Below are 25641 nucleotides of genomic sequence, written 5' to 3' on the forward strand. Positions count from 1 at the left end.
AGCACTGACCAAATCATTCTCGAGCACACAGTGAAGCCACAGCTGAATAATGTCTCTCCACAGCCTCTGTGTGCCAGCCATTCTCCTCATAAGTGTCCTGTCCATCTGCTTACCCTCAGGTATGTCATTATTTTGAGCATTCAGACTAAATTTTTGAAGTGGTTTCATTAGCTAATGAAAGGGTAGTGAATATAAAAGCTTTGTGAACTGGTTTTATGAAGTGTGGTGTAAATTAGAAAGGCCTGGATTGTTGGATTTGAAATAAGCTTTAATGTTTTACAATGTGTTTTTTTAAACAATGTTGCAATTTTGAATGATTACTTCATTTATTAAATATTTCAAGCTTTAAAAAATATTTAATATAAGTCATTATTTTTTGGGCAGCATGGTGGCACAGTGGTGTAGTACGATCGCCTCACTGCAAGAAGGTTTCTGGTTCAGCCTGGCTGGGTCAGTTGGCATTTCTGTGTGGAGTTTGCATGTTCTCCCCGTGTTCGCTTGGGTTTCCTCTGGGTGCCCCGGTTTACCCCACAAGTCCAAAGACATGCTCTATAGGTGAATTAACATACTGTATATACATAAGTGCATAAACTAAATTGGCCATAGTGTATGAGTGTGAATGAGTGTGTATGGATGTTTCTCAGTGATGTGAGAAAATAAGAGAAAAAAGAGAAAATATCCAGTGAGAGGCAGTTCTGTGGGCACAAATGCCTGGTTGACGCCAGCGGGCAGAGGAGAATGGCCAGACTGGTTCAAGCTAATAGTAAAGCATCAGTAACTCAAATAACCACTTGTTACAATCGAAGTATGAGGAAAAGCATCTCTGATTGCACAACACGTCCTTGATGCGGATGAGCTACAGCAGCAGAAGACCACACTGGCTGCCACTTCTGTCAGCTAAGAAAAGGAAACTGAGGCTACAATTCGCACAGGCTCACCAAAATTAAACAATAGACGATTGGAAAAACGTTGCCTGGTCTAAAGAGTCTTGATTTCTGCTGCTACATTCAGAGGGTGAGGTCAGAATCATGGCATCATTGGCATCAACAACATGAAAGCATGGATACATTCCAGCCTTGTATCAATGGTTCAGTCTGGTCATGGTGATCTTATGGTTTGGAGGATATTTTCTCGGCACACTTTGGGCCCATTAGTACCAATTAAGCATTGTGCCAATGTCACAGCCTGAGTATTGTTGCTAATCATGTCCATCCCTTTATGACCACAGTGTAACCATCTTCTGATGGCTACTTCCAGCAGGATAACGCGCTGTCATAAAGCATAATTCTCATCTCAGACTGGTTTCTTGAACATGACAATGAGTTGACTCTACTCAAATAGCCTCCACAGTCACCAGAACTTAATCCAATAGACCTTTGAGATGTGGTGGAACAGGAGATTCACATCATGGATGTGCAGCTGACAAATCTGCAGCAACTGCATGATGCTATCATGTCAATATGGACCAAAATCTCAGGAATATTTCCAGTAGTTGAATTTATACCATGAAGGATTAAAGCAGTTCTAAAGGCAAAAGGGGGTCCAACCCAGTACCAGTAAGGTGTACCTAATAAAGTAGCCAGTGAGTGTAAATCTACAACATGGTTCATAAGTCTTTAATCTGGAAACTGCCACATCAAGTTCTGAGCAGGTGCAGTTTTGTGACAAAGTCATAGCACTGTAGCTATTTGAACATCTTATGTAGTGTTTGTGCACCAAATTGATCATAAGTGAAGTCTATTTATAAACTAATTTCGAGAGGATCATGTGCTTATGATTGCTTGCAGCCGGCCCCACATTAACCAATTTATGATTCACCAATCAGACGATTCCTAAATCACCATAAATACCCTAAGTTCCACATGACAGCCATCTTCATTTTAAAGAATCCCCCCTTCCACCCCTACTCCTCCTCCTTTCCTAGATGGGTGGTACGATGGCCCAGTGATTAGCACTGTTACCTCACAGTAAGAACGTTACTGGTTCTAGTCCTTATCAATCCAACCAACATTTCTGTGTGGAGTTTACATATTTTCCCCTTGCTCACGTGGGTTTCCCCCGGGTTCCCCGGTTTCCTCCCACCATCCAAAAACATCCAACTTAAGTTAATTGACTAATCAAAATCGGCACCATAGACATGAACCTAGTAAGTAGTTATCTTTTAAGAGCAATCACGGTCTGTTCATTAGTTACTACAGCAGGGAAGTTCTCGAGATCTATCTAAACTCAAACTCCCCTCTCGCCATACCTGTCAACTCTCCCATTTTACCCGGGATTCTCCAGTATTTTACTGTTCTATCCCGATATCATCCCGTAAAGGTATTTTCCCGTATTTCTCCCGTATTTTCAGTCTTTCTCTGAACAGCCGAGCCTCCCTATACGCAAGCCATACCGCCGAACCACCAGGGGTCGCCCTTGCTCTAAAACGTGCGCCGTCTTCTGTGCTTTCGCTTTGTTTAGGAATGAAAACAGTTATATATAAATATTAAAAATGGCGTGATTCCATTTACTTTTTATCACAAGTGCCATCGCCCATCCTATACAATCCTCAAAACAGTGATATAGTGGTGCATGACTGTCAGCTGACATGCTCCATAGTGATAAACAGATGCTGTTTCCCTAACGGATTCTGTACACGCGATTTGAAGCTGAGAGAAAGTCTGGCTTTAGGGTGCGTGTTTAAACAGACATACACACATATGGGTTGTTGGGGGGGTGGATCCCTTATTATATGGTAGGCATATCTCTTATTTTCACATCCCAATGTTGACAGGTATGCCTCTTGCCTTGCAAACGGGAGGGAGCCCCGGGCTCGAGGATCTTTTGAGCTCAGGGCTCTCTCTTGGGACAGCACGCCAAACAAGCTTTATAATCAATCATCAGCTACTGTAAGTGTGAACTCTTGAAATAACATAGATTCAGTGTTAGAAATTAATTAGTATTAATTCAGTTTTTTTTATTAATGTGGTTTTGAAAGATTAAACTCACCTAATGTTTAGAATATTTACCTAAATTCTATAGGCTACACAAATTATTAAATTTTTTTTTTTGAAATCTTATTTCACAAGAGATTTCACAACTTCTTGATGTACCAATGTGTAAAACCCAAACAAAATGATAAAAAAACAAAAACAAATATAAAATAAAATATGCTGCATCTATTAAAATAAATATAGAGTCATCAGATGTCAACTTTATTTTTGTCATATATTCATTCATTCATTTTTTTTCGGCTTAGTCCCTTTATTCATCAGGGCTCGTCACATCGGAATGAACCGTCAACCGTCATATATTTTACACAGTGGATGCCCTTTCAGCTGCAACCCAATACTGGGAAACACCTATACAAACTCATTCACACAGCAACCTTCCTGCTGTAAGAGGACAGTGCTAACCAGTGAGCCACCGTGTCGCCCCTACATCAGAAATATTTGAACAAACTTTATTTTTGTGTCAGTATGTTATTGTACATTTGAGTGGCCTTAGTAAACTGTAAATATAAAGAAATGGCAAATCTCATGCAGGTTTTTTCAGATCAGTAACTATAATCATGAAATATTTTTTATTTCATGTGGAGCCTCAACTTCAACCAGCAGGACTTCAATTTTAGACATGGATTTTTTTTCTTTTTGTGTTCATAGAAATTCAGATATTGGCGTGTGGTTTGGTTTTTTATATTGTAATAATATTAATTAGAAGTTGTTCACAAGACAAAGATCTGACAGCATTTGCTATTTATAAATATTACACCTAGTGTAAAGGCATGCACAGAGGTTTTATGCACATGTTTGTTTTCTCCAAATCACACTTAAGAATTTTAAAACATAAACATAAAAATAGTGTTTAAATGTAAAATTTTTAATGGTTAACAGTGTAACAGGTAATCAGTTATTCTATTATACCATCGTTTCTTAAGTTGACCCATAGCTATCATTAATAAGGTTGAAATTGGGTTAATATTGAGACTTACCAGTAGGATGTGTTTTTTTTTTTTTTTTTTTTTAGGTTGGAGCTGTAACTCCACTAAGTTTGCATGTGTGTGTGTGTGTGTGTGTATATATATATATATATATATATATATATATATATATATAGGTGAATTGGGTAGGCTATATTGTCCATAGTGTATGACTGTGAATAAGTGTGTATGGATGTTTCCCAGAGATGGGTTGCGGCTGGAAGGGCATCCGCTGCTTAAAACATGTGCTGGATAAGTTGGCGGTTCATTCCGCTGTGGCGACCCCGGATTAATAAAGGGAGCCAAAAAAAAAAAAGAATTTATATATATATATATATATGGGTCAGCTCATTTATATTTTAAGCTGATGCAATTGATATGGATATTATACAGACAGCTCTATAGTTTCTTTGCGGTGGGTAAAGGAAGAAACAAGAGCTTTGGTATAGCATTTTCTTTTGGGAACAGCACTAAAAATGGAATTACTTACAGTCTTAAAATATGAAATTTAAAGCCTACATGACTATTAACATCAATGAAATTTCATTTCAATATATGTTTTTAAAAAATCTCATTATTTGCTTGTTCTAGGAGGTTCATCTGACAGTAAACTTCACAGGATCCTCATCAAACGAGATGGTGAGTTGATGTCAACATTTATATATATTAATAATAAGTTTATTTATTTATTTATTTACACAGAAAACACTACTAGTCCAAAAAATTTACATCAGAGAGATTTTTTTATTATTTTTTAAACTAAAGAATTAGTAAAATCTGTAAAAGTGTGAAAGATTATTACATAAATTTTTTATTGAATGCAGTTTGAAATGTAATTTATTTCTATTACTTAAAGCTAATATTGTAGCTAAATTGTTATTTAAAGAAACTAATGATGATCAACTGCTCAAGAATTGTTTTTGTGGAGAAAGTAGCATTTACAAATGCTATGACATCTGTATTCGCCCTTCAGGAAGGGAACTTCAATGCTTTTTGGAAACTTCCACTATGGGGATTTTGTCAGAATCAATCATCTAAATGAGTATATAAACGAGCCAATGAAATACCAATGAATTGGCAGCGTTAGCATGCACAGCTGGTGCTACTTACAATTGATCTTGGAATATAAGCACCGCATGTGTCAAGCTGAGGCATCCTTTTTGCTTCAGATCCTTTCACAAAGCTTCTGAGAGAGTTGATGAGGGTTTGTTACGACAGAGAGAGAGAACGAGAAAGCAGGCTGCTTGTCCTGGTCAAGAGTGTGTGATACACGGCGGTAGATGGTCAAGCTGGGTTTCTCTCTTGCGATATTGTTGAGAATATCTGCGGAGGGCACTCTGTGGCCGGGCCGACTAGATGGGTGTATGTGGAGGATGTTCTTCTAAATTTGAAGACCTTCTAAGCCTCACACCCCTTAGGTCCAGGAAGTGCACAGTAGGCTTACGCAGTCTTTGAGGGCACTTTTTTCTGCCTGATCTTCTTGTGCCTCCGCCCTCACCACACTTGATGGGCTGCTTCCATCCTGCATGCTATGCCACCTACCAGCACTACCCAGCTGCACAAGGGTGGTTCTGACCCAGGCTTGTAGGCTTGTTACACGAGCTCCACGCCACAACCGACTGTGCTCTACTGACCACAAGTCCATTGCGTGTGCCTTAGGAAGGACAATGGCCACATTAGTGGTCCAGGAACGCCACCTCTAGCTAAACTTGGAAAAAAAAGAAGATATGTGCGAAGTTGACAAAGTTCGCTTTCTTAACTCGCCCATATCCTAGGCTGGCCTATTAGGCGATACCGTCAGTGAATTCACCCAGGAATTTATGGCGGTGCAGTCGGATGCGATGGGCAGAGTCATTTATCAGTGGAGACGTAAGACTGCTCTTCCCCCACTGTACCATCCACATCCACTGCTTCTCGCCGAGGGCGCCTGCCTGCAAGAGCTGCTCCCCCCCGCCTGCGCCTTCGGCCAAGTGGCAGCGATGAAGCCATTACTGAGGGCTCTGCCAGCCTGGTTAGTGTGAGCCAGCCCATCACGTTGGCTCATTTGGCGCGATCAGACTCGGCAATGCTATTCAATTCGCGAGACGGCCTCATAAGTACATGGGCGTGTGTTTCCAGGGTCAGCCCTACCTCCACCCCTCCTTACGAGAGAAGATAGCTGTCGTCCTGGCAAAGGATGCAATCTAGTCGGTCCCTCCAGCTGAGATGGAGAGCAGATTTTACAGCATGTACTTCATCATACCCGAAAAAGAGCATTGTGCTACGGCCAATCCTAGATCTGCACATTTGAACCACTGTCTTCAGAAGCTGCCATTCTGAATGCTTACGCAGAAGCGCATCCTGCGGTGCATTTTTCCTCGGGATTGGTCTGCAGCAATAGACCTGAAGGATGCATACTTTCTGTCTCCATACTTCCATGCCATTGTCAGTTTCAGTGATCTGCGTTTGAAGGTCGAGCCTGGCAGTACAAGTCCTCCCCTTTGGACTGTCTCTGTCTCCGCGGGTTTTCACCAAGCTCGCAGAGGAAGCCCTAGCGGCCCTTCGGCTCGCGGGCATCCGCATAGTAAAATATCTAGACTAGCTGATTTAGTGCTCACGGCATCAATTGATTTCACACAGAGACAGGGTGCTTATGCACCTCGACCTATTGGGGCATTCAGATTAACAGAGAAAAGAGCAAGCTCACCCCTATGCAGAGCATCTCTTTTCTGCGGTTGGAGCTGGACTCAATCACCATGACGGCACAACTCCCCAAGAGCACGCCCAGCTGATGCTGACCTGTCTGAGAGAGTTTAAAAGAGAAACTCTGGTCCCACTGATATTATTTCAGAGGGTCCTGAAGCATATGGCATCCGCAGCCGTTGTCTCGCCTTTCGGGTGCTCCATATGTGCTCCATGCTTCAGCATTGGCTCAACGCTTGGGTCCTAAGATGTGCATGGCATGCGAGCACGCACCGGGTGACTGTCACTCCACAGTGTCACCACGCCCTTTTAAAACAGGTCGTATTAAAATTCCTAAATTTATCTAGATGCATTACGACTCCCGAAAAATATATCTAAATCTGTTAAACTTCTGTAGAAGTGGAATATAAAAGGGTCAGGGAACACGTTGGAAGACCGTGCCTCTGGTGATGCAGGTGCGCTCACACTCTCAGCTTGGCATAACCTCTCATCAGAGGCAAGGTAAGGTTCAATCATTGTGGCGTTTTCCATAGATTTCCCCATAGTGGAAGTTTCCACATAGCATTGAAGTTCCCCTCCAGAAGGCAAACGCTCCGGTTACTAAGTTAACCCTCGTCATGGACGTCACGAATTGCATGTCGCAGACTAAAGTTTTTGGCCCCGTTTATACTAATACATTTTCATTTAAAAACATAAGTTTTGCTACTGTTACAGACATTGCAAGTTTGATATGGAAAACAAACAAAAAAATATAGACAACAAGATGAATTAAATATCACGTTTTACAAAAATAGTGAGACTGGATCCAGTGATAGATCCTTTGATAAACAGTCTGACATGCACAGCTCTTATATGGGTGGATGTGCTCAAAGCATTCTGCAGAGAGTTGTTCAGAAACACTAGGTGAAACGCCTGTGTGGAAGCAGATCATTTTTATTCTAAAACGCCATTTTAAAACTAGTACTATTACATTTTAAAATGTATTAGTGTAAACTGGGCCTTAGACCACTCTGATGATTCTGTAATGTTTTAAAAATTCTGACGGTTAATACAGCATGGCTTCAAATGACAGGTTACCACACAATATAAACATTAAAATAAAGAAAATGTCTTTAATTACAGTAACATTTTTTTTATTTATTTAAAATCCACAATTCCAAGTAAATTAGCTAAGTTCATATACTTTCTATACTTTCTTTTCAACACAGGACAAGAAAATGTATTACATTGTTCACAAAACTAACTTAACATTGAAAATTATGAGAATTATTGTTATTAATTGAGTAATAACTCATCAAAACAGAAAGCAAATCAACGTTTTATAATGATTATTTGTTTTATCTGCTTAATGACCTGGAATTTATAAACTCTCTTTATTTATTCTGCACCTAATGACCCATCATGCCAACAGTTGAGTCAATTACCATAAATCTTTAATTATAGCCTGATGCCCTCTATCTTTTCCTCCGTCAAATCTTCACACTTGTCTAGAATTTTCCCATCAGCTTCTGACCTCTAAAACTGACAGAGAGTGATGGCTGATATGTTACAAGAAAAGATAACACAGATGACAATAAACAAAAGACATTGCTGATATTTATAGCAGAGAGGTGTGGAAGCTTTGGGCTAGAGATGTGTGTCCTCATCAGAGTCAGATAATTGGGCAGGACTGCTGTCGCTTTGGGCTCTTATCATCCTGTGTTGAAAATATGTTTGATCAGAGGCCAGCTCTTTAAACTCTCATACTACATTTACAGTAATTTATACATACTATAGGACATGTTTCTCAATGCTTCTATACAGTATACATATGCTGTGTAGCAAATTAGCTTATAGTGAATTCAAGATTATATTGAAGGGGGCTTCAAAATGATTTATTTTTTTAATAGGAAAAGACAAATCATCCACCATGTTTCCCAGAGATGGGTTGCAGCTGGAAGGGCATCCGCCGCGTGAAACATATGCTGGAAAAGTTGATGGTTCATTCCTCTGTGGCGCCCCCAGATTAATAAAGGGACTAAGCTGAAAAGAAAATTAATAAATGAATGAATCATCCATCCTTTAAACGAACAGTTGACTTCAACTATGGCTATTGCTATCAAAAATAAAAACCTATGTTTAAGCAGAGTAACAAGATCAACGTTTGAGACATTAGAGAGTTAAATATGCACAGGCACCTTTCTTTATGCACAATTAAACTTTATTGACTGATCTAACAGAAACACCTAACACAAACACATTTATACATGTTAAAGAGAAGAGTAAAGAAAGAAAAATACAAATTTGAGTGTAACGATGTAAAAACCATAGATTTTTGTAAGACCAAACCAAGCAAACTAAAAATAATCAATTTAACCCTTCTATGGTTTCTTTATGGTTACATTTTATTCACAGCTTTTCAGTGGTAATCTGGAGGTGTTACTTGTGTTCCTTGCGTGATATGAAGATCTCCCTCTGTTGAGCGGGGTTCCAACGTGGTTAGCTGGTGGGCTACTCTTTGTCCAGTGAGGCTTAGAGTGGGGTTGCGCTTATTCTCATAATGAGCTAGGTGTGTTTTTAGGATAAACTAATCAGAGTCTCATCTCCCATTCTGTTTAAGAGTCAGTTGTATCTTGCCATAGCACATTTCCTATTTACATGGCTGACTTTGTAAGTGGAAAAACTGAACGCTTCACTTGTGAGAAAACAATTAAACAGACCATCTGCAGCACGAGGATAAGGAACGAGCCCCCTCGATTCGGCCTTTTTACTTTCTCTTTACTATTACTCTTTACTCCTTTACTTTTGTGAATAAGGAAATGGTGTTGTACACACTCCATTGAAAGCATCCATTAGCCTACATAATAATTTCATTTGGTAAGCACAAAGATTTGGATCAAAACTACTTCAAAATTCATTTTCAAATGAATAAATGAACAATAATACAGAAGTGTAGTCAAAAAAATAAAATATATACCTAAACACACGTCCTATGCCCCTTATGGTCCAAAACCCAACAGATGGACAAATCTAAACTTATTTTTATTAAAATACAAACAAATAAGCATATAATAAATACTACTACTAATAATAATAACATTATACAAAAAGTAAACTGTCATGAATAACCTGAAAAAGCCCCCCAACATGAAAAAGGCATGGAGGCAGTGTATTTTATATTTAGGTAAAAAAATATAATTTTGTAACATTATAATCCTTTATTTTTTCATATGTAAATGTATTTTTGTATTGTTGTACATCCTGTGTGTATTAAGCAATGTGAAAGCGTTTGAACCTGCTTTTGGTTGGTCAAAGGCATGGCCTATTTCAGTTCCTCAAAATAGCAACGCACCAGCAATGCGCCTTAACACTCCTCTTTTCTAGATTTACACACACGAGTCCACAAAATGGTGCAAATGGATTTGCTATTTAAATAACATGGTCAAAACGTCAAAATTAGGGTTGTGCTGGTCTGAAAATAGCAACAAATCACGGCAAACACATCTTGCATGATAGGGTACACACAAAACAAAAGTTTCCATCTGGAGCTCCTTCACGGGACTCAACACTTGTAAAAGCTTGCTCCATTGGGCTCGCGGCTATCAGCACTGCCCATGTCACTGCTACCAAACTGACCAATCACAGAGCTTGCACTACGCAACATATAGTTACATTATTTGAGAGGTGCGCATCAGCGCTGGCGTCAGCCACGGCGAGGGCTATGCGACCTGACTATACGTGTGTGTTTGACACAAGAGTATAAATCCGTCTTTAGTGTTTTAGAGTGTCACCTCTTCACTGATGAGAACTTTTGTTTTTGCATCATGGTGGATATGTATTTTTGCAAGCAAAATATTTTCTGAATGCTCATATTTTTTGCTTATTTCCCATTCAGTTCCTATGGTGGTCATTTTTGACCAGTAAGTGACTAATTTTTGCAGCCATTTATCATGCTTGAATCATGGCCTCGTTTTTTGTTCACATACTAAATGCCAAACAAAGGCAGTTTTAAACCACTCTGATGATTCTGTCATTTAAAAAAAATAAATAAATAAATGCTTTGATCAATATTTTGTGATCATTTTCAAACTAAATGCTACCTAGAGGTTAATACAGCACGGCTTCAAATGGTAGGTTACTGCATAATATACATATTAAAATATATATTTTTTCTATAATTACAGTGAAATCATTTAGATTTAATTAAATTATGCACTTTAAAAGAAAAATGAAGTAAAGGAGCCCAGTTCAAATATGTAAATGTTTAATTATTATTTGAAATATATATATTTTTCACTTTCTATGTAAAGCTCTATGCTGTTTTACAGTTTTCTTTTAACGACATGCACAATGAACATAAAAGAAATACAACCATACATACTTTTAACATTGCAAGGTTCTTCTTACATAAAGGAGTCAAGGTTCGAGAGAGCTTTTAGTAAAGTCTTTTCATCAAACATCGTATTCTCCTTACAGTCTTAAGATTCTCAACATGAACATAAAACCCTTTTCTCTCGGAGTAGCAGGACCGACACAATCTTCCTCTCCCTCTTCCTCTCTCTCTTTCTGTACTTACTATTCAACCTGCAGGGTTTTTCAGCCTCTCCCTCTCCAGGTCCATTTTCCTCTTCCTCTCCCACTCTCTCTCTCACTCTCTCCAACTTGCAGTTTTTCAGCCACTTCACGTGAATCACAGCAAGTAAACACGGGTGAATGTAATTTGAACTTGACCCACTTATTGACCGCTCGTCTCCTGGTGCTCTGTCCCAATGCAGACTTCACTAGACCACACCACCTCGTAACAATAGTCTTTAAGAAATGCCATTAAAAATATATGACATGATGAACATATACAGTTTTAGGGGTGTAGTCATTGTGGTCAAAGCAAGGTGGACAGAACGCCAAGTGTTATATCCATATTGTTTTTTTTTTAGTCTTCAATTTATCCCCAGATTAATTTTGATCATATACTTTTTTTGTGTAATATGATTTTAATGGCTATAGTTGTAGCTATTGTTTATTGCACATCATTCTCTCATTTATACTATTATAGAAAATGTGAAGAAAATTGTACAGCAAATCAGTGTTCTTAAATGGATATCTTTTTACCTTATTTACCACAGAAAGATTCACTATAGTACCATAATGTAAATAATGCAACATATAGGCTCGTTCTGAAAATGTAGCCCTATATACATTTCTGGAGATCACGAAATATGTAGCCAGAAGTATTTTTGGCTGCATTTTGTCATTAAATTAACACTATGAAGTGGTATGATGTCGTTCCTTTTCTTGCTATACTAGTTGACCGCTTACCTCTATGTAGACGACTTTTACACTCTAACCAGTTTGTCTGGTAGCTTGATAAGTACATCGGCGAACTTGAGACACAAAGCAGAGTTGACTGCAATAACAGTTTTTAAAGTCCACTGAAAAATGTTTCCAGAAAGCAGGTAAATCAAAAAATATCGAGAAATAAAATAAACAAGTAAATCACAGGGTGAGAATGTGGTAAATAATAATAATAATAATAATAATAATAATAATAATGCGTTACATTTATAAAGCGCTTTTCTGGGCACTCAAAGCGCTTTACACAATGGGGGGGATCTCCTCATCCACCACCAGTGTGCAGCATCCACCTGGATGACGAGACGGCAGCCATTTTGCCCCAGGCCGCACACCACACACCAGCTGATTGGTGGGGAGGAGACAGATTGATGAAGCCAATTATGATATGGGGAGGGTTAGGAGGCCATGATGGACAGAGGCCAGTGGGCAGATTTGGCCAGGATGCCGGGGTTAAACCCCTACTCTTTTCGAAGGACATCCTGGGATTTTTAATGACCACAGAGAGTCGGGACCTCGGTTTTTACGTTTACGTTTTTACGTTTCATCCATTCAAGATGGCGCTCACTGAGCAGTATAGAGTCCCTGTTACTATACTGGGGCATTAGGACCCACACAGACCACAGGTTGGGCGCCCCCTGCTGGCCTTACTAACACCACTTCCGGCAACAACCTAGCTTTCCCATGTGGTCTCCCATCCAGGTACTGACCGGGCGCAGCCCTGCTTAGCTTCAGTGGGCGACCATGTGAGAGTTGCAGAGAGCTAGCTGCTGGCTAAAATCTAAGAACATGGTAAAAATCAGGCTGCCATAATGGCTTTTTTTTTTTTTTGGATTGCTTTTAAAAACACTGCAGTTGGGTTTACAGGAGTGGTGAGGCAGGTCAATCTTTGCTTTTTAAAACACTATTGGTGAGAACAAAACACCTTTGGCGAGAACAGCAGGTGTGAATGGCACTCTCGAGAGAAATGTTAGATTTCAAAAAGCATACACAACGACCTCTGGGTGATTAGTGAAAGCAAAAAACGCTCCTGGAACGTATTTGGTGCTCTTCAGAAATGTATATAGGGTACATAATAATGAGCCTGGGTTAAAAAGATGGTACTAATGTACACCTTTTTAATGTGTAAGATGTTCTTTTAGGGGCCGTTGCTCCAGTGACCTCAGTGTATTGTTACTTGTTTTTATTACGATGACTTAAATTTTTATTCAGAACAGAGATGTACAGACTATTTTGCCTCTTTGAATTACTACTAACACTTTCCCAGTAATGTCATGTGTGTTGTTAAAATGTCAAGTAAACGCTTATCAGCAAGCATTGTGTAGCCTGACAAGAATTCAATTCAAATAGCATAATCTGACACAGTGACATCTTTAACACAAAAGTATTTTTGTGTGAATGGTCACAAAATGCTATTTTATTGACAGAAATATATACTTTGCGCCTTGGCAAGCACATATTGTGATTATTCTCTTAATGAGTTATGGCTGTGTTTTTTGAGCATAAGTTGCATTACAGTTTTTTTTCATTTGGTTTGGCTCATATCTTGAAACAGAAATTACATTCTGAAAATTCTATGATCATTTGGCGAAACAGTGTTACAGTTTAACACAACACTATAGCTCGCTTGCAAAAGCTCATATCTCTCCAAAAACAGTTCACTCATGCATCAAATATAAATTATTTTCCTATTTAAAAAGTCAGTGCCACAAAAGTGGCAAATATCCTTCTTAATTCTTTTCATTTCTTGAAACAGACCGGACATTCTCAACACTCTTGGTGCTTTTGCCAAAATAATGTGGATTGTTCGGCACAACACCGTGGTTCACCTGCAACAGCTCATACCTTTCCCAAAACAGTTGACTCATGGGTCAAAACTAAATTTTCTTCTCATTTAAACAGTCAGTGCAGCCAAAATGCTTCGTCCCTTTAGCATTGTGTAAGCACTGCAAGTCAAAATGTTTAGTTGTTTTGTCATTATGGCAAAGGACCACTAAAATATCCCTCACAGTCTTAGCCCTGTCCTTCACTGACAATGGTTACTGTACTGTTTATGTCTAGCTAACAGAATACAATTGTGTATAAAACTGAAAAAAAGAAATAGGATTTTAGAGTAAGAGTAGCCTTCAAGGTTTGACGTCGCACATTGCACTCATACTGCCAAGGAAATGGTAACTTCTTTTTTTATTGTAATGATCAACGACATACAAAGTAATTTTCATATATCAGAGCAAAAAGAAACTGTACACATCATAATAAACTGTAATATAAACACAAACAAAAAGTGCTATAAATAAAGCTGGAGTTTCATAACAGTTCTTCACTGCCTGCCGTCCTCACCCTGCAGACTATCCACATGCTGCACCTGTGTGGCCACAGATTCTCATCCACTTCACAGTGTATATTCTCCCTTGCAATGCAACGAGAAAAGAAACAGCGCGTATGTCGTAACCATCCACTACAATGATCAAATGTTCCAAGGATTCGCCTACAGTATGGTATCCAGGGCGGTATGGTGTTGACTAGTTTTGACAATTGAACAGACTATTGTGCATGTAATGACATATCCAATGAAATGAAGCTGACACATTTTGGAAAGAACAACCATTAGACTGAGAATCAGTTTAGATCAACAAGATTTATTCACTTGGAAATTGTGCTAAATGTAGACTATCTGTACTTAATCATTTGCAAAGATGTACTTAGACATTTGCAATTTGATGAAATGAATGAGAAATTCAATTCTGTTGTGAACAATTGCCAGGTGGTTTGGAGGTTTGTCCATGTTGTGTAATTTCTGTTTCAAGAAATGAGCCAAACCAATGGAGAAAAACTGTAAACCAATCAGAGTCTCATCTCCATTCCCTTCAAGAGTCAGTTGCATTGCACCATGGTGCATTAGCTATTTACATGGTGGACTTTGTAAGAGGAAAAACTGAACACTTCACTTGTGAGAAAACAAGTTAGACATACCATTTGCAACACAAGGATTAAGAATAAGCCTCCTCCATTAAGCCTTTTTACTTTCTCTTTCTCTTTAATTTTACTCTTTACTTACAGTTTTTCTCATTGGCTTTGGTGCATTTCTCACGACACTATTTACATTTGCACAACAGTTCATGCATTTCTCACACCAATTAGTACAAACTGCTAAACCTTAATAACCTGCAAAAGTGTGTTATTTGCTCAAAATCGATAGCTTATTACTCAAAAGCAAGTATTGATGTCAATGAAAGTGTCAGTGTCATCAGGATGAAAAGTCCTGACACCATTGTTTAACGAGATAGTCAAATGGCTTAGTCATGTTTTCATTATGACAGTTTACTATGTGAGTTTTTTTTCCCAATGCAAATAAGTCAGACTTTGGTGACACTTCCTGAAAATGCTTAAGACAGCACTAGATTATTTGCACAGCCATTTGAAAACTACAGTAAAGTTAGACATCACTGCATAGTGAGGTATCTGAGTACAAGACACCGAATATGTATGTTTCGCATTTTTACTGCATTTGCTCTTAGCAATTCTAATTTATTCAAAAAAAAAAAAACAAAAAAAACACTAGGTATTACACTGGTTAGAGCTGTGCAGAACTGTAAACAATATTGCAGTACATATTGAACTAAACCGACAACATACATAGGTCTGTAAATCATTCATGAAATTGTTCATTTTAAAAGACATTTTCAGGAATTTTTAAATTTTTTTCACAAAAATTACATTTTTTTATCAAATTAGCTTGACAGATTTTGACAACTAGTTCAACATTTTTGCATGTAATGACTCAAGTAATAAAATGAGGACTATTTGTTTTATATGGAATGACTATTCAGCATTCAAGTTGATTCATGTCCAACAGCATTTGCAATTTGTTGGAAGGAATGAGAAACTGCTACTTTATTATGCACAATTAACTAATTGTTTTAATAAATGCATTAACTGTTGTGCAAATGTAAATAGTGTAGTTAGAAATGCACCAAAGTGACAGAGAAAAACTGTAATAACATTATGCAAAAGCAAATTGTCATGAATAAACTGAAAAAAAAGGCATGGAGCAAGTGTTTTTTATATTATAATTTCATGCATTCATTTTCTTTTCAGCTTAGTTCCTTTATTAATCTGGGGTCGCCACAGCGAAATGGACTTATCCAGCACATGTTTTACTCAGCAGATGCCCTTCCAACTGCAACCCATCACTGGGAACACCCATACACTCTCATTCACACACATACACTATGGACAACTTTAGCTTACCCAATTTACCTGTACCACATGTCTTAGGACTGTGGGGAAAACCGGAGCACCTGGAAGAAACCCAGGCGAATGCAGGGAGAACATGCAAACTCCACACAGAGATGCCAACTAAACCAGCCGAGGCTTGAACCAGTGACCTTATTGCTGTGAGGCAGCAGCACTACCTACTGCGCCACCACGTCACATATTATAATTTAATAATATAATAATAATTTTATTTTAATAATAAAAACATTTTATTCCTTTAATTTTTTTATGTAAAAATATTTGTGTATTGCTGTACATCCTGTGTGTATTAAGCAATGTGTACGTGTTTTGGACCTGCATAGGCGCATCCCTGCGCTGGACTTTAGACTAGCTTTCAATTGGTCAATGGTGCAGTCTATTTCTGTTCCTCAAAATAGCAACGCGCCAACAATACTCCTTAACACTTCCTCTTTTTAGACCAAAACACAAAGTGGCGCAAATGGTTTTGTTATTTAAACATCGTGGTGCAAAACATGAAAAATAGCGTTGCACTGGTCTGAAAATAGCATCAAATCTCGCCAAACATCTTGCGGCCTATTGCAACCGGGTGTATGATACGGCCCTTTGTGTTTATACACTCTGTTTGTATTGTCCATAAGTAAGTGGTTTCAAAAGCATCTAAGTGAGTGCATCAAAGTATCTGAGATTTCTTAAATCTAATAGATACCAAAGTGTCTGCTAAATTAACAAATATATGTAGTTTTTGATTTTCACAAGAATATCTTTGTAAAAGTAAACACTGTTAAAAAAAATATATTAATTAGTTTGTAATTTATTATTGTAATTTAGAATGTTAGTTTGGTTTGTATTTAAAGATTTGAATTGACTCGCGGGACCTTGAGCTCTGCTCTGAAATCTTTTCAAGTATAATTATTAATTATATTTTTTAATTGTTTATACATTTTCAAGGGTGGTGCGTGAAAAATCAAAGCACAAAAAATTAATTATGAGATCAAAATACCTTATTGCAATTTTGTATATAAATAAAAAACACTCATGAATCGTGAGGTATGGTTAACATATAATTAAGTGAAAAACTATATTTGTTGGGCACACAACCTAACTGTTATGACAACAAGTTCATTGAAATACTGATTAAAAGTGTTTTGGTAGATAGTCTCCATTCCAATTGAATGTGTAATTAACCCGCTGTGCCAAGCTGAAAGTTTCTATAGAGAAAACTTTTAATAAAATGGACCTAAATGTTGAGAAATGTATCCTAGCAACATGTTAAAAGTACTCTCATGCCATCAACCGTGCCTTGAATGTTACCCATTCTGTTTCTGCAGCAAAAGAGATAGACAGCAGGCCTAAAGCATACATTTCAGTGCAGCAGTCCAAGGCTAAAGAGTTCCTGTCTGGACTTCACAGGACTAAGAGAAACGTGTGGGACCGAAGTCGACCCGACGTCCAGCAGTGGATCCAGCAATTCATGTACATGGGCTATGATGAGGCTGTGAGTAAAACTATATTCTGACTTAAATTTTTATCTGACCTCCAAATGTCTAGCAATTATCAGCAATGTCAATTAAAGCTGAGCATTGGTGAAGTATAATGAAGACAGGATGATGTTTTGGCTCAGTTAAAGCTTTGAAAATGCTACTGTGTGATTAGTGCAGACTATTGATGCTTACAATAACACTGGCTCAACAGACACCTGTGTTCTGCTGGACACAGCTGCCCATCTATTGATGACTTCCCTCTGTGAAAAGGCCTGTTCACACTGTGATGAATGTTTGGTGTGAAAATTTGATGTGAACATCTTTTTTTATTATGTGAATGAATGAATGTTATTATGTCCAGACAGAGCTGTGTCCCATTTTGAAGGGTCCTCCAGGATAGCATTTGGTTAGTAGCATAGTAGTGTCCTGTTTATTTAGAACAGTATATTGAACAGAGGATATTGGACTGAGTTATTAGGCAAAATGTGGTAGAGGCTCAGGAAGATTCTGTATCCACATCAGGACACAGTGTGTGCTGTATCCACCACACTGTCTCCTATTGTGGTCAGATATGTGTCTTTTACTCATAGATTTATCTTTAGGTAATTGATATTTTGCATCGATTATGTAGTTGTCATGTGACATGTTTACTATACTAATAAGCAGAGCCAGAAATAATCTATGGACTTTCTTGGTTTGTTGCAACCCAGGCTCATTCAAAAAATGTAGTGCTGTATACATTTCTGGAGAGCCCCAAATACATCCCAGGAGGTGCAATTGTTTTTGCTGTTTTTGTTTTTGTGAATCTCCCTGAGGCTGCTGTGTATGCTTTTTAAGATCTCAAATTTCTCCCACGAGTGTCATTCGTGCATGCTGTTCTTGCGTAAATCCACCAGAGGCTGCTGTTGACTGACTGACTGGCCGATCGACTGACCCACCCTCCTCCTTTCCTAAATCCAACCAATAGTGTTTTTAAAAGCACCGATTGACCCGCCCAACCACTTACCCTAAACCCAACCAACAGTTTTAAAAAGCAATCAAGAAAAGGAAAAGCACTCGCCAGATTGTATCACATTTTCAGATTTTACCACATTCTCATCCTGTTATTTACTTGCTTTTGACTTTTTAGAATCTGTTTTTGTCTTACCTGCTTTCTGGAACCGTTCTTCGAACTTGAGTTCACTCGAACCTCATCGTCGTGTTCAACTTCTCTCTAGAGCTGTAATTCGGGCCATAAAAGTTAGGCCTGATAGAGTCAGAGCCCAACAGAATTTAGCCCGAGCCCGACAGTACATTTTGATTGACAGCTTTTTAAAAGCCCAAAGTCTTTATAGCCCAACATTATTCAAATGAATGATTCATTTATACGTTTTTTAACATTATTTGTTTAAAACAAGCATAGGCTATTCACCTTATTCTCCGCCGACGAGCAGGAAAATAATTTTGCTGCCATTTGAAACTTTTTGGCTTGAGACTTCCGGTCTCATTCACTTCCATTCATTTTTTGACGTTAAAAACTGCTTGTTACGCTGCTTGATGTTGCAATTTGATATTTTCTTATTATATTATTCTACTTGGTCTGTATAGTCATGCAAACAATTGTTTGTAGAGCAAGTAGTTTGACCGTTTTCTGCCTTTTATTATTCCTAGTCATTTCTCCCATAGGCAACCGAATTGGAAGTTCTAAGACAATCGCGAAAACAGGCGCACTTCCATATTTTAGAATAAGATCAATAGGCCACATGGAAGTTGGAACAAAATCTCTGTAAAATCATAACATCTCAGCACTCTAAATCAGCCTAGGTGCATACATTTAGCCTTTAAATTGGCCAATACACTAATAGAAATGAGTGTTTTTTAACCAATTAAATTTAAATAAATTATATGTTATGACGGGTATTTGGCAATAATGAAATTAAGATAAAGGCTCTGCAGGATTTGTTTCACCTTCTCTTCACAATCTGGCATTAGGGCGACCGTAAAGCTGAATAACAAAATAATAATGCCAACATTAGCATAGATACTCTGTCAACATTATGATTTTATGGTTTTATTAATATTTAGTTATAATTTGAAAATCCTTTACTCACCAAGATTAGGTTTTGTAAATGTGTTTTTGTGGAGAAACATTACTGAATCCACTGTAAATAACTTTAGCACAGTTCTGTGCTCACTGAGCAGCACTGAACACCCTTTCACTGCTGCTGCTACTGGCCGGGATGCATATTTTGGGTAGGATTGTTTGTTAATTTTCTATCAGTCTAGAACATCCATTTCATTTTCCATGTCATCGGTTTCAATGTAGCGAGTGACCTGGTCATCTTCACTGTTAGCGTGTTGTACATTGCCGTTTCGCACTCTACCGCAATACGCAGTGTATGCGTGACCGCCGGAATACCTTGACGGCTAGAATGCCTGTTCTTTTGTAACTGGCAGATAGCCTGACTGTTCTTTTCTGTCCCGTCGGGTTCAGGCAAAGACCTTCAGCTTTACTCCTCTCTACATTTTAAGTTTGTTGACGTACATGGTGAGCTACTGGACAAACTGGTTACAGCGGGGAAGATGCCCATACAGAGATAATCAGTTTGCTGGTAATCGTGAAAAAGAATGACGTCATACCCCCCCTTGTGTTGAGCTTGTGTTGGTTATTTCAATGAATGAATGAATGAATAAATGAATCTATGGATTTATGTTGACTTTTTTTAAGAGAATAGCTCAAATAACTTCTTAAATTATATTTTAAGGTTTACAGTGCAAATGCACTTAGAATCACTTGTTTGTAAACAAAGCTACGGTAGGCCTTTCATAAAATCATATATTCACTAAAAGACAGAAAATTATTTACAAATTGTATTTTACACACATCACTTATGCCGAGTTCAGACTGCATGATTTTCAAAGTAATCGCGTCACAGATGTTTTCACACAGCATGACTATCTGGGCTAGCGTTTCGTCACTGCTTTGTTTACGCTGCAAGATTGATCTGTGACAAGGACCTTCACATTGCATGACTTTACTATAGGAAGAATCGCCGACAAGTTTGTCCAAACTACGTCTCACAGCCAAAAACACGTAGTATGTCTTTTGTTATTAACTACATAATGAGAAAGAAGCCTTTAATGGGGTAGAAAATGTCCATATTTGCTCACCTAGGTTTAAAGGGAATTAGCCATTTCTCCTTAACGTTGATAATAAACTAATTTCTTTATGTATGAAACGTCAAACAGACACGGTTGCTCCTGAGTCCTGTCAAACCTGCACTAGTTTTTCCTCCATTTCGTGGGTCCAAATAAACCGAAAAAGATCGCTTTTAACTTCTCCCCCAGCCTCCCGCTAGCCTGCAGCAGGTATACACACACGCACACACACGTGAAAGCTGCTCTCTCATTGGCTGTAGGCGATCGCCGATGTTATTTTCAGTCAAAACTCAATTCACACGGTATGATTTGAATCGCCGACAGCTCCAGATATTTAGCATGCCAAATATCTCGCTGGCATCGGCGACTCATCGGCGATTCTCTCAGATCGCGTCTTTGATAGTTTATACTGTGTGATTGTCACTCACGTGCACGAGCAGCGATTTGCCTGTGATTTCAGGCATTTGTCAGCGATTTCTCAAAACCTGTCGGCGAGCCAAAATGGGTGCTAAAATCACGCAGTCTGAACTAGGCATTAAATATCTAAATGTGCATATTACTCAATAATAAAACTGAAATAAACATAAAATAATGACTATACAGCAGGAAAATAAGCAGGAAAAATAAGCATTGAACACGTCATGTTTTTTCCTGGTAATGATAACTTCCAAAGTGTCATAAAATTGAACCAGATTTTGGTAAAAACCCAAACAATGCAACATGAAAAAATAAATAAATAAAAAATAAATCTGATAAATGAGTTATGTGTAATAACAATGAAATGACCCAAGGAGAAAGTTCTGAACTGCTGAAATGTATTTAATACTTAATCAGGGTTTCTGCAGGTTTCTTCAATTCAAGACTTTTAAGGCACTTTTAAGACCACCATGAATGAAATTTTAGACTTATGTATGACTAAACACTAAGGATTTTTTCTAATGGCCTGGTTATTTCTGCAAATAGTTTTTGTGTTAATGGAAGATCATGTAAAGGGATGAAGAATTTGCTGAATAGCTGTTGTGAATTGTATCTCTTTGTGTTTCTCATTGAGTTTTTTACAGACTTCAACAGTGTAAATATCTAGATAGTTCTGTGGGTCTCCTCTATTAAATATGATCTTTAATTTCTATTTTTCATTGGATTCAAGTCAGGTGATTGGTTGGGCCATACTACAGCTTGATTTTCTTTCTCTGGAAGTATTTATGAGATCCCTTTGCTGTGTTTTGGGTCACTGTCTTGCTGTAATGTCCGCCCTGGATTCATCATCATCATCATCCTGCTAATGTAGATGTTGGACTAAAGCAGCTTATATTAGTTTACATTGAAGAAGGGCAGAGGGTTGCTTAGTGACTACTGAGAGATTTCAGCTGCTGCCTGTCAGCTTCTTTCACTGCCTTTCTACACCTTCCTTTCTCATGTGTTCAATACTTTTTTTTCTTAATTTTTTTCCTTTTTTTTCCTCTAAACTTCATTTGTTAACTAATTAGATTTATATCTAGTGAAAATTTTAAGTCAACAGCACATTTAGAAATGTGATTTCTCAGAAAAATATCAACGTGTTCAATGCTTATTTTCCTCGCTGGATCACTGTCAGCCTAAACTTAACATAAACACAAACTTATCCCTTAATTCTGATTGGAATGTTGTTCCAGGATCAACATAGATGCTGTTCCTGGATCAACATAGATGTTGATCCAGGAACATGTCGTAACCTTCTGGGTGTTTCTGTCAGTACAGCCTACTTATAAGCTGTGGTCTGCAGTCAGGTTTTAAAGATACAGTAAAACTAACACTTGGTATATTGTGAGTACTTAGACCATAAAGGCTAAAATAAATTTCAGTTAAGGGCTCGATTCCCTAAATAACACGAGTCTTACCTCTGTTTATTGTAATATTACACTGGTTAAGCCTACATGGATGACCATGGGATGACTACACAAAATTGCTATTCCAATTGGCTTGTCTAAAGTAAGGGCCACAACTTGAGGTACCTGTGGTGTGTATTTTAATTTAAAACCATACATATCTATGGGGCTAAATAAATAATGTTAGAAAAGAAAAGCATGCAGACCTTTATTATCATTAGTCAATTTCCTCTGTATTCACAAAGATTGTCGAGTGCAGTTTGCGATTATAAGAACACATAATGGCTGATGTGTCAGCTCATTGTAATGCAGAAAACTGTACAAATTAGCATATTATGATCTGATTGATGAAACATTCCGCACACTAGTAATTCAGTAAAGAATTCTTTATTTAATGCAGTGTGATTACTGCTGGAATATGTCTCTTAAAGATAAGTGTGTGTGTATTTGTGACATATATCATTATAAAAAAGTGGTGAATTATGAGAACATTGTTGATGTCATTTATTAGGGCTGTAAAAAATATAGTTTGAACAGTATAAAAACAATGGGAACTGACTGAATAATGCCCATGTTAGTGAATGTCTCATAAACTCCACTCAGATGGTTTCCTATTAGAGAACAATGTTTTTTGTCTAATTTTTTACATTTTGTGTAAAGTAGCCCTGTAATAGCTGAATAATGTACATCAGGATAATTGCTGCTGAGTGGCATGTCAGTCTTTTTTTTCTGTGGTAACAACCTCCTAGAAATACTTAATCCCTGATATATAATATATCCATTTGACTAGAAACAGAGTAATTTAGAGAGTCTAGAAATGAAAGGCATAGTGATAGAGATTTGCCATTTATAGCTAGGAACTATTTTTTTCAAGTGGAAATGTCATTTAACAGTTTGACTTAAAACAAGTATAAATATTTGCTTTTAATACATACAGTGCCCTACACTAATATGAGTACCCTTAAATATGAATAAAGGGTATGAAAAATTGTCTTTTTGTTTAATCTTTTGACCTACTGCTATATCAGAAATATCAGTGCAATATGGCTGAAAATCACCACTGCTTTAAATCATGCGTAGGCATGAGGCCACGGACAAAGTGCTGTAGGTAATCACTACCCGTGGCTCAAATGTGCAGCTAATTATCCTAAAGATCAAAGGCAAATATGGTTAATATGTCTTGCTGACATCCATGACTCACGGGCAACCACATATTAAGTTAGCTACAATACATTTAAGGCAATGTTTCATGAGCATATCTTCATGGAGAAATGACAGCTAAATTCAGTGTCCCTCTCTTTTGTGCAGTCATTTATACTAAATATACTTGAAACAAGCAGCATAAAAACACTCACATCATGTCTTCGATAAAATTTGTCCATTCTAAAGAAGACCATGGAGAATATGTCTAATGAACTGATATATACAGTTGAAGTCAGACTTATTAGCCCCCTTAGATTTTTTTTTCTATTTTAAATATTAATAAATATAAATTATATATATATATATATATATATATATATATATATATATATATATATATATATATATATATATATATATATATATATATTTATTTATTTAAATATATATATATATATATATATATATATATATACACACACACACACACACACACACACACACACACACACACACAACAGTTCTGTCTGGTTCCCCTTCGGGGGGAACTTCAGCACTATAAGTGGATTTGATTGTAAAATCCACGCATTGGGAGGTTCGGTTCAGAAGCTACTCGTCTGAAAGAGTATTGAACGGGCCAATTAAGAATGAATTGGCAGCGCAAGCCTGCGCAGGTGAGCGGCATAAGCAATCAACTGAGTATATAAGCTCACCTGGCGCCAGCAGACGCTATCCTTTTCGCTTCAGAGACTTTCTGATCGAGTCGATGAGGGTTCCTCCTGCTGTGACCAGCGATTCTGAGCGAACAAGAGCATTCTCCCGGTCCAGAGTGTGTACACGCAGTGACAGACGGTCGAGCTGGGTTTCTCCCTTGCCTGGCGTTCTTTGGGTCCGGTCCTCCAGAGCGGTGCGTATAAAGTTGCAAACTTCACAGAAAGAGCAACACAGTCGTGCAGCACGTCCTTATCAGGACGGCGCTCCGACTGTGCGTTTCTGGATGCGGTGGTTTCCTGTCCTCGGATGATGGGCGCGGGCACTGCGTTGCATGTCTGGGGGTCCAGCATGTTAATGCGCTGCTCGCGGGCAGTTCATGTCGTCATTGCGATGCCATGACTGTTGCGCAAGATCGCGGTTAGCCTTTGCAAAAGGGTGAACCACCCCAGTTGTCCCCTGCTCTGCAGCGGGCACTCGGGCAGATCTGAGGGTTTCAGCGAGAGATAATCCGTCGCCCACGGGCCCGCGGACCTCCCGCTCCTCTAAGCGCTCTATCCAAGCTTCGGGCGGGGGAAGCGATCCGTCTAACAGATGGTAGCCCTTACGCCCGATGACACCGGAGACCAGATGTCCACCGCGGCATCGGAGGGTGGGCTTTCATTGTCCGATGATGATCCAGACCCGCTCGCCCCCTTCAGGCTGGTGAGCGCTGTCACTACGGATCCTGAAACGGACATGTTAGCCGTGCTTTCCCGGGCTGCTTCGGCCGTGGGTTGGAGATGGTTTATCCCCCAGCTCCGCGGCCGGACCGACTAGAGGGGCGTTCCCTTCTTCCCATAGGTGCACAGTAGGCTCACGCGGTCTTGTAAAGCACTTTTTTCTGCTCGTGCTGCGTGTTCCTCCACCCTAACCACTCTTGACGGTGAAACAGCCAGGGGGTATGTGGCGATTCCTCAGGTTGAGTGCGCGATGGCGGTAAATCCGCGCGGCGCCTCTTCTTGGCGGGGTCCGCCTCGTCTCCCATCCAAAGCCTGTAAGTTATCTACCTCCCTCGGAGCTAGAGCTTACATAGCTGCGGGCCAGGCTGCTTCCG

At 38.6% G+C, this 25641-nt stretch overlaps 1 protein-coding gene across 2 annotated transcripts in view; it reads left to right on the forward strand.

The window, feature by feature from the left end:
- The window catches only part of ecrg4b (ECRG4 augurin precursor b), a 31444-nt gene continuing 5803 nt past the window's right edge, over positions 1-25641 (forward strand). Inside the window, exons 1-3 of one of the 2 annotated variants that reach the window (NM_001326575.1) lie at positions 1-119; positions 4550-4597; positions 17536-17702. In NM_001326575.1, the coding sequence (NP_001313504.1) occupies positions 50-119; positions 4550-4597; positions 17536-17702 (285 nt within the window). In that variant the 5' untranslated portion in view covers positions 1-49. The remainder of the gene's footprint in view (positions 120-4549; positions 4598-17535; positions 17703-25641) is intronic. The other variant, XM_021476940.3, reaches the window with a different exon arrangement.

Source organism: Danio rerio, chromosome 6 (assembly GCF_049306965.1).
Source record: "Danio rerio strain Tuebingen ecotype United States chromosome 6, GRCz12tu, whole genome shotgun sequence".
Lineage (NCBI taxonomy): Eukaryota > Metazoa > Chordata > Actinopteri > Cypriniformes > Danionidae > Danio > Danio rerio.